General features: G+C 37.8%; 1 protein-coding gene and 1 pseudogene across 1 annotated transcript; both read right to left on the minus strand.

The window, feature by feature from the left end:
- Positions 1-662: 662 nt before the first annotated feature.
- Positions 663-1,878, minus strand: LOC105112959 (glycine-rich cell wall structural protein 1-like). The gene is made up of 2 exons (XM_011008897.1): positions 1,562-1,878; positions 663-1,408 (listed from the first exon to the last, which is right to left on the minus strand). Exons 1-2 carry the CDS (start codon positions 1,764-1,766, stop codon positions 663-665), a joined length of 951 nt encoding a protein of 316 aa, XP_011007199.1. The 5' UTR covers positions 1,767-1,878.
- A 6,889-nt stretch (positions 1,879-8,767) lies between these two features.
- The window catches only part of LOC105112948 (L-ascorbate oxidase homolog), a 4,570-nt pseudogene continuing 2,667 nt past the window's right edge, over positions 8,768-10,670 (minus strand).

The following is a 10,670-nucleotide window of genomic DNA, read 5'->3' on the forward strand; positions in this document are numbered from 1 at the left end:
ACAGGTGGGGTTAAGTGATAACAACCTGAAATTAAAAGAGTTTGTTTTTTTTATTATTTTAGATTTGAATTTTTAGTTGTTTATAGGGTGATTATTAGAGGTTTATATAATTATTAATTTTAGAATTTATAAAATTAGTCATGCTACGTGTGTAAACATACATCTTAATCTAAAAAAAATTTGGATTTTGAACATGTAGCTACTGGCCAGTGAAAGAGAATTATTCGTCTTATTTTCCTCTTTGCATTTGGAAATATAGTCAACTTTCCAGATGCGCCATGCATGAGAGGAAAGTAAAAGCTGAAAAGATTAATCACCATGAAGAATAAAGTGGCCTCGTTTTCTGAATCCATGCAGAACTGAAATGGTTGATTACTTATGAAGGTTGTTTGGTGTTCTTATAAATGCCCGAAGTGGTGGTGGACATTTGGCTTTAGAAGAACTTAATTGCAGCTGAACTTTCAGACGAGGAAACACAGAAGAGAAGGGCTTTATTGCGGATTAGTTTCATAATGGCAATACATAAATCCGAGTAAATGGGAAGCACCGAGGTGAAATTTATGAGAACGTAAGTTTACAACATTAAGTGTAGAAACTGACGTAACAAAAAGATGCTTTAGAATTGAAGCTGATATTTTTCTAGTTTACTTGCATTGGCCATTTCATTTGCCGCCACCACCACCGCCCGAACCACTTCCAGATCCATGGCCAGCACCAGCCCCAACTCCTACACCAATGCCAATCCCAACTCCAAATCCTCCACCAGCTCCACCGCCATGCCCACCTCCTACACCTCCACCTCCACCAGCACCACCACCTAGACCTCCACCAGCTCCACCGCCATGCCCACCTCCTACACCTCCACCTCCACCAGCACCACCACCTAGACCTCCACCAGCTCCACCTCCTAGACCTCCACCTGCTCCAAAGCCACCACCATGGCCTGATCCACCACCTAGACCTCCACCTCCTCCACCACCTCCACCACCACCTCCTCCAGCAGCACCTCCGGAGCCACCACCTACACCGCCTCCAGCTCCAAAGCCCCCACCATGACCTGAACCACCACCAATACCACCGCCACCACCTCCTCCTCCACCTCCTCCTCCAGCACCACCAGCACCTCCAGCTCCACCTCCTACCCCTCCTCCAGCTCCAAAGCCTCCACCATGTCCTGACCCACCACCAACACCACCTCCACCACCTCCACCAAAACCACCACCTCCACCAGCACCACCTCCACCTCTGCCACCAACACCTCCTCCAGCCCCAAATCCTCCACCATGACCAGTTCCACCTCCAACACCTCGTCCTCCACCACCACCAAAGCCACCACCTCCTCCAACACCCCCTCCAGCACCGCCACCAAGCCCTCCTCCGCCTCCAGCTCCACCACCAAAGCCACCACCTTTACCACCACCACCACCAAGTCCGCCTCCTCCTCCAGCTCCACCACCGAATCCACCACCTCTACCACCACCACCACCTCTACTTCTACCACCACCACCTCTACCTCTACCACCACCACCACCAAGCCGTCCTCCTCCTCTAGCTCCACCACCTCTACCACCGCCACCTCCTAGTCCTCCCCCACGTCCACGACCAAAGCGGCCTCCACAACGTCTTGGATTCCACCTACAATCATCGTCTCGATATCTAGTTTGGTCAAGCTTGTCATCACCAAGGCTGATTGCACTCAAATGAAGGACAATGCACAAGAGAAGCAGAAGAAAAGAAACCCATTTTGATGAGATCATTGAACCCATGGCCTTGTGCTTATGCTATACTAACAAGGTTCTTTCCAAGCAGTGCATGTTCTTCTTTGCATGAAAAGTCTCCTATATATAGGGTTTATCCACTGCATTATTTGGGCAAGTTCACTGAAGAGCCTTCAATTGTTGCATCTTAATGTGACGCGTTGGAACCGTTGGGTCAATGGCGAGAGCATTTAATGATCAAATTAAAGTCACAACCCCAGATCACTTTGCATACATACAACGAGGGCGGATTCGGGCGGGGCAAGTGGGCTGACCTCTGCAAAAATATTTATTTTTTTCCAGAATTATATACATATATTTTATATGTGTGGCCCAATAAAATTAAATAAATTTTAACCCTCCTGAAAATTTTATATATATCTATATATAAACTCACAAAAGAAACTGCCAAAAACATTAAATTAGAAGCGGCGGATTCATTCACATGCCTTGTTGTTAGCATAATTAGAGTACTAGATTTCTTTCTAATCAGGTTTTACCTGTGTTTTATTCACTTGATTTTATCTTATTACAACTCTTTTAGTATTTAAACTCTTTAATTAAGATAACACGAAGAGTAAATTCGTTTACAAACCAGTTTAAGTTCCTTAAGATAACACTGCACGCGTAAATATTTACATATAAAACGAGAGGAAATCATTTTCAATAAATGTAAGCACTTTTCTTTTTTCAACACCCGAGTTTAGAGCTATGTCCACCGTGTAGTCAAGATCAGTTTTTGAGTTACAGATTGGGTAGCTCTCTCTCATCTTTAAATTACGTACTATCATGTTTCATTAATGATTTGAACTTAGAGACCTTTAGATGAAACGTTCATGTGTTGATGCTACTAGCTAGACTTTAGCTATTAAAGGAGAAATTATAGAAATTACATATAGTTCTGGGATAAGATGGATATCCCATATAATCATTTGCGTAGCTGGATAAGCATGTGAGTCACTCAATCCACCTAAGCTTTGCCCAGTTGCCCATACAAGCGCGCGCGTGTACTATTACGTTCTTAATTAGTCAATTCTGGCAACTCATCTCTGCTGGAACTAGCTGCGCATGGAGTTTTTATCATTTATACCAGTTCTCAATCTGTCTGAGCAAGAGTTCCACCGACTACAGTAATGAAATATTGAACATAAGGGATTGTTTATCAGATACATGCTGTGGTCTTTGAAATATAGTTCAAAGACAAATAAAGTAAAAGTATTTCTTCAGAGATTCACGTCTTCAACGTCCTAGTTAATGCACTCGTTCATCGCCCATGCTTGTGCTCCAAAGTGCAAACATTTCTACGATGGTTTCCTGACCAGACCATCCGTATACTGACATGTTTGGGAGCCACTAATTAATTTGTACATGCTCCATTGGATCTTTAATTGCTTTTCTGTAGATAAAAGAGTCTATGGCATTCTCCCTTGATGGGCTAACTACTCACATTGATGAAGCGCCCACAATAGAAAGGTCAATGACCCTCCTATTAAAGAAGGTGACACAACGCAAGAATTAATTTGCAGCAACAACCAAGTCTAGAATCATGCTTTGTAAATTGATACATTTAAGAAAATATATTTTGTCCTTAAATAACTTTTGATAACTGTATATTTCCTTAGATAAATTGGTAAGGTTAGTATGAAACAACATCCTAAGGATCAATGAAAGTATATTGAAAATGTCATTGTGAACTCTTGAAATATTACTACTATATATAGTATCACAACATCATATCTTCAACGAGAATTTAATTCTCATTTCACACATGTTTTTCACAAATCAGCCTATCGTTTTTCTAGAACTCTCTTTTGTTATTTTCAGCATCACAACTCAGATCAATGAGAAACTCACACCCTTATCTTTTCCTCAACATCGAGCATAATTTGAGGCTCTCCTAATTAGCTATGATCTAATGGATTATGTCAATGGAGAATCACAATGCCCCTCTTTTGATGGCACCCTACTATCTATGGCTATGAGAAACCGCTGGGTTAGGCAAGATAAGCTAAATTTTAGTGTCATTCTTGCATCTACCTTACCAACAATCACGTCTTCATTGCCACAGCCAAAACCTCATATGAGGCAAGAAAAAAATTATCAACTTTGTATGCAAGAAAATCGCGTACAAAGGTAATGCAACTCAAGAAAGAACTAACCTTGATTCATTATGGAAATCGACCAATCCCAGAGTATCTTTATATGGTTAAAAGTTTGGCTGATGAGATTGCTCTCATGGATCACCTTATCTTCGACGACGACTTAACCCTATATGTCCTCTAGGGGTTAGGTCCCAAATTCCATGAGATTGCCGCTCCTATTCGAGCAAAAGAAAAATCCCTTGCTTTTAAAGAGCTTAATGGTCTACTTGTTGGGCATGAGAGCTATTTAAGGAGGATAAAGGCTACTATATAACAGCTCGTGGCTGCTGCAAATTTCATCAACCATCGTTCTGGTTTCCCTACCACCTAACAACCGTGGGGAAGTAACAAAGGAAACTGACCTTTATGTTAGCAAAGTCACTATCGTTCTTTAAATGACCCATCTCGAGACTAACAGTATAACAATATTTTGAGCCACATTATGAGTATGACAACACTGATCAAGTTCTTCCTGGTGAATGTACAAGTTTCGTTGTTACACATATTGGTTCTTTAGCTTTACCCACATTTATTTTTTTTTTCATTTACATCATACCTTATGTTTCCCTAAATTCACAAAAACCTCATTTTAGTTCATCATTTCACCAAATATAATAATGTTTTTCTTGAACTTCACTCCTTTTATTTTCTTATGAAGGAACAACCCACAAAGGCAATACTTCTAAAAGGTAGTTATAAGAATGGCATCTACATGTTTCCAAACTCATTGATGGGTTTTTTCCACTCTAAAAAAGGTTGTTTATGTGCATGAACAAACTTCAATTAATGGGTGGCACAAATTTTTTAGACACCCCTCGATTAAAGTTATTCAACATCTTGTCACTTTATTATCTCTTCATGTTTCCACAAACAAATTCCCATCTTCATGTAATTCTTGTTTAATAAATAAAGCACATTAACTACCTTTTGGTTCTACAAGTTTCCAAAGTCATTCTCCATGTGAAATTATATACATTGATGTTTAGGGTCCCGCTCACATCAATAGGTTCAGTGGTGCACGCTATTATCTTATTTTTATGGATCAATATATAATATATATATAATTTTGTCCAATGTTTGCAAAATCTCTTGTTTCTAGCATTTTTTCCCAAATTAAAATGCTTATTGAAAAATGGTTTCAGTCTACCATCAAAAGTTTGTGCTCAAACAATGGTGGCGAATTTCTAAGTTCAAAACACTATTTATTCAATTATGATATAAGCCAATACACTACTACTCCCTAGACTCCCCAACAAAATGGTGTTTCAAAAAGGTATCATTGTCATCTTATAGAGACAAGCCTTACCTTGCTTCATGATGCTTCCTTACCGTTCTTTTATTGGTTGCACGCATTCCAAACCACCACTCATCTCATAAATCGCCAACTAACTCCTTTCCTCTAAAATAAGTCCCTATTTGTTTTTTTTTTTGTCAATAAGTAAATTATCTCAAATTATCAAAATTTAGATGTTTATGCTATCCCCTCATAAAGCCATACAACACTCATAAATTACAGCCAAAATCCATTCCTTCTATTTTCATAGGATACTTACAAACTTCAAATGCATAAAAATGCATAAACTCATTAACATAACGGATCTATTTGTCCAAACATGTGACTTTCAATGAAACCTAAAGCCTAGTTTCCATAAAAACTCCCACTTGACCTAATATCTAGAGCTCGTCCACCTGACCACACCCATTTCTTCTTGAAGCTAACCTCGTGCCCTAATATTTATCCCTTTGGTCCTCCTGTTTCTATGCAAAAACTATTGCTATCATCTTTGTGCCACCTCCGGGTATACTTCCATCTCTCTTTACTCCTCTTTATAACTCTCATGAAGCTCTACATGATAAGCATTTAAATTTACATTATGGTTAACATGATTTTACGTTGCATGATTCTTTCCCCATCATCCTACATCTACTTCCATTTCTAATTGAAAACCTCTCAACCTGTACTCATTTCATGACTACTCGATCCATGAATAATATTTTTAAACCCAAACAATTGCACACTATCTTTAAACATTCTCTTCTATCACCTATAAAACCAACATGTATAAGTCAAGTCATATCTCACCCTGAATGGCATGCAACCATATCCAGTGAATTAACAGCCCTCATAAATAATGGTACAACAGATTTAATTCCCCCACCCAAAGATTGAAAGCGAGTGGATTGTAAATGAGTATTTAGAGTCACAGAAAGCAAATGGCTTCGTTGGTAAATTCAAAGTTCGACTTGCTGCAAAGGGTTATAATCAACATCTTGGAGTTGATTATAAATAAACTTGTAGCTTGGTTGTTAAACCAACCACCATAAAGACTATGCTGAGTATTGTCGTCATGAATGGTTGGCCCTTAAGACAAATGGATGTAAATGATGGATTTTTACATGAGACTTTATCTGAAATAGTTTACATGATACAACCTCCAGGTTTCAAAGATTTGTCCAAACCTAATTGTGTCTGTAGATTAAGAACAAAAATTTATGGTCTAAAACAAGCCACTAGGGTATAGTATTCAGCTTTACAAAATGCTCTTCTATAATTTTACAACTGATTCCTTGCTATTTGTTTATTTTAATAACTTCATTATCTACTGTTTCCTTGTTTATGTTAATGATTTGATCATTATAAGGAGTGACAATAAGTTTATGGCTGATGTTGTTAACACAGTTGGTGCTTTTTTTTTTTTTTTTTAAAGATATGGATTCACTTCACTACTTTTTAGGAGTCAAAGTCATTCAACCATTGTAGGTTTATTTCTCTCTCAACATAAGTATGTTCGTGATATCTTAAAGAGTGAAAACATGGCTGGAGCAAAGGATTTCTCAACACCTCTTTCTGCTACTCAATCTCTTCATTTGTTAGATGGAATAACATCAGTAAACAGTACAAAGTAGAGGCGCATCGTTGACAGTCTATAATATCTTTTCTTAACTTGTCTAGACATTTCTTTTGAAGTGAAGAAGCTTTCTCAATTTATGCACAAGCCAACGGTCACCCATTAGACTACTACTAAGAGGTTTCTTCGATATCTTATAAAAACAATATTCCATAGCATTCACATTAAGAAGGTTGTCGCACCTTGTTTAACAACTGACAATGATGCTTATTGGGCTAGCAACATTGATGGCATAACCTCTACATCGGCTTACATTGCATTCTTAGACTGCAATCCCGTCTCGTGGAATTAAAAATAAAATAAAGAGTTGTTGCTCGATCTTTTATGAAAGTAGAATATTGTGCCCTTGTAAATAACACATATGTGGTTACTTACACTTCTTCACAAACTTGGATTTTCACTACAAGTGTCTTCTTCTCTTCTATATAATAATATTGGCGCAACCCATCTCAACTTTTATCCCGCTCACCACTAAAAAATAAAGCATATATAAATTGATTTTCATTTTATTCGTGATCAAGTGCAAAAATGAACTCTTAAAGTGTGCCATGTACACATTCGTAATCAACTAGCTGATTTACTAACCAAGCCATTATCCCGAGAACATACATAGTCTTATGAGTCAAAATTAGTCTTGCTGATGGAAATTTAATTTTGCAGGGGCATATTAAAATAGATGACACAAAGCAAGAATCAATTTCAAATTCACAAGAAATTGGAAGTGATTTGCAGCAATAATCAAGCCAAGAATCATGCCTTGTAAACTGATACATTTAAGAAAATATATTCTGTCCTTAAATAACTTTTGATAACTGTATTTGTCCTTAAATGGATTTGTAAGTTTAGTATAAAACAACATCCTAAGATCAATGAATGCATGTTGAATTACAATTCCATAGTGAACTCTTGAATAATAGTACTACTCTGTACCTCCCATGCTTAGAGTTTTTTGAATTGTCAACCATGGAAAGAACAGAAAGATATGTTAGAAGAAAGGAAATTAAAGTGGATTTTATTCAAATATCTTCATATATGCGTCACTGATGAGGTTCATAAAAACAGTTAGGGTTTTTCTAAGACTAGTGAATGGATTGGAAGATTGAGATTGTTGGACTGCCAAACAAGTCCCTTGTTAAGTTTTGATGATGCTTAAGTTATCATCAGTATAAGAAAAATAAAGCCTTAGAGGTTATGATGTGTGTTTTTGTAGGGAGGCCATCATTTGAGATAAAAGCTTGTTAATCAGTTACATGCCATCATTCTTCTTTTCCTTCCAATAAAAAGAACTATAATTAGAAACATGTAACGATAGGTAACGTCCTGCCTCATACATAAATTAAACAAAGTGTGAGTGTTTGATATATTATTCCCTAAGAAGGGATTATTGTTCTAAGTTTTTTCTGGTAAAAAATAAAATAAAAAGGTAATAAGAAAGTAAATCAACTGGAATTTAATGAAAGCTTGCAAATACAATCAATGAAGTAAAGGGAACATGTAAAGGGATAAACTGTAGAAAAGTTGTAATGTAAACCTCCGGCCTAAATTTTGCAGTATTAGTGAAAATGTAAATTTAATCCGGGTTTAAAATGGGTTAACTAGAAAATAAAATGAGATATTGAATAAATAGGCAAAAACCAGGGAGAAAGATCAATCCCAGCCTGCGCATATTAATACAATCAGCTTTTCTTAATTAACTGTCAACGCATCAGGGAAGATGATAGGGATGGAACGATAGAAAGGTTGAAACCAAAAACAAGGACCTGGTCATATTCTGAGAAGGAAGTTAATGTCTGAACTATAAATGCATTGATGCAGATGTAGTTTAACTGTCGGCAAGGTTGTCAAGATATCTTATTTATTACCAGACAGGGTGATTGAAAGTCCAAAAGCAGAGTTATGATAAACTCAACTTGTAGTTAACTAGAACCACTCAGGTTTTCTACGCAGTGAGGGATGCTCATGAAGGAAAAGGAAATATTATACTCATTCATATATCTATTGAATCAATCACAGGTTCTAATAGTAAATGAATCCAAGGAAATTAAGTTAGGAACAAATGACAACAAAAACAATAACGTTGTGTAAAAGTGGCTCGATAGAGTCAAGCCTTCTGCATATCCCGTCGAAATCTGCTACACTATATTACAACTGACCATTTCACGCCTTCGTGACAGTCTACTATGCATGGTGCTCTATACAGGCCGATTTAGACGTCCTGCTGCTCGACCACAAAGAAGAGCATTTGTGGGGATTGGATATTCATCTCTCCAGGAATTTGCTGGGGAATAGACTCGAAGATAGAATTGTTGTCCTAAGTACTGGCGTGCCCAGTTCTCAGACCTTACGTTCCACATTCCCACATTGTCTAAGGGCATGTAAACTGCAGTCCATGACTCCGGATAGACCTGTATTTCATCACATATTGTAAAATGTCATATAAATGCATCTTTCTTTTAAGACGAGAATTTCATAAATAAGGAGAGCCCATCTCAGTGCTGACGGACTAAAGCATGGTGAAGGGATCAAGGAATTTTGAATTTTCACAACCAACATACAATCTGCTTAATGCGCTGAGTAATTTAAATTCAGGGCTATTAACCATGTTTAGTACAAACTTTGCATACTGAAACATGAAACACAAAAGGAATTTTGTCCAATCACAGAATATGACATGCTTCAGGAAATTGACATACCGAAGGTGAGAAGAAAAATTAAATAAGAAATTTCCAGCTTTCTGAAAAGTTGTAATACTACTATAGCGATAGAAGACGCGATCATACCTCTTCTAATGCCACTGATCCAGATTAACAAGAGAATAAAGGGGAAAAAAATCTTATGTTCCACAAGTTTTCTGATATTAATAACAATTCTGTATTGTACCTGAACAGTGCAACGAGAAATTGTGTCTCTCAGATTGTAAGTTAATCTGCTTGCAGGTGACCACTGCCCTCCATCCATCCTGCTCACCAGAAAAAAGTATCCATACTGAGGAATCCAGAAGAAAACATTACACGATGTAACTAAGTTATGATGACCTTACCCCACAACAAAGAAGTTGTGGCCATCAATGTGCCAAGATTGCACATTATCTTCTGGATTTTCAAAAACAATCTCAGCATAACCTCTGAAATCAGCAGCCATGACAGAAGTCTGGAGGTAAGCACCACCACCAGTCGGGTTGTCCGAGATGCTTCCTAGGGAGAAAACTCCAGGGATATTGAAGTGGTCCGCAAGTTTAAGTGGAGTATCAGCAGGGATGAAGGACACACTATTGACAGCATACCTCTGCTTGCCATTAATAATTGGAGCAGAATTCTGAAGTCTAACTGTATGAGTTGTATTGATCAATCCATAGTGGTAAGAACCTTGAGGGTTAGGTCTTGGGCCACTTGCGGTTAGATTTCGCCTGATGAATATGAGTGGACACAAAAATCAATAAGAGAACTCCTGTAGTATGAAAAAGACACTCTCCTTATGCAAACAAAAAGAGATTACACCTTTCTTACCATCATTCATTGTAACAACTATGGATACCATATATGTTGTAACAACCACTATACGTGAAGTTTATTGCTGTATGACAAATATATGGGACAATGCTCAGATTTTCAGAAATCCATTGCTTCTGATTTCATCTCGGGTAATTTACAACTCCAGTACGCAAATGAATGTCAATTTACACTCTGTAGGAGCAAAGATCAGCATGAATGCTATAGTTATGACACCTTTGAAGACCTCAACAACAGGAATTTGGAAATACCTTAAGGATCGAGCTTGTTCAACGGACCAGTCAAGCTGAATAGTTGGTCCACTTGGCGGAGAATCTGAAACACTTCCTGGTGAATTACTGTAAAGAAGAATGG

Source organism: Populus euphratica, unplaced genomic scaffold (assembly GCF_000495115.2).
Source record: "Populus euphratica unplaced genomic scaffold, PopEup_1.0 scaffold380.1, whole genome shotgun sequence".
In the NCBI taxonomy this organism is placed as follows: domain Eukaryota; kingdom Viridiplantae; phylum Streptophyta; class Magnoliopsida; order Malpighiales; family Salicaceae; genus Populus; species Populus euphratica.

What these genes read in the sequence shown, in the direction of transcription:
- LOC105112959 (XM_011008897.1), bottom strand. Translation starts at nt 1,766, where the DNA reads ATGGGTTCAATGATCTCATCAAAATGGGTTTCTTTTCTTCTGCTTCTC. An exon ending in AGGAGGTGGCGGTGGTAGAG is followed by an intron (nt 1,409 to 1,561) that starts GTGGTGGAGCTA and finishes GTGGTGGTAAAG; the next exon opens with GTGGTGGCTTTGGTGGTGGA.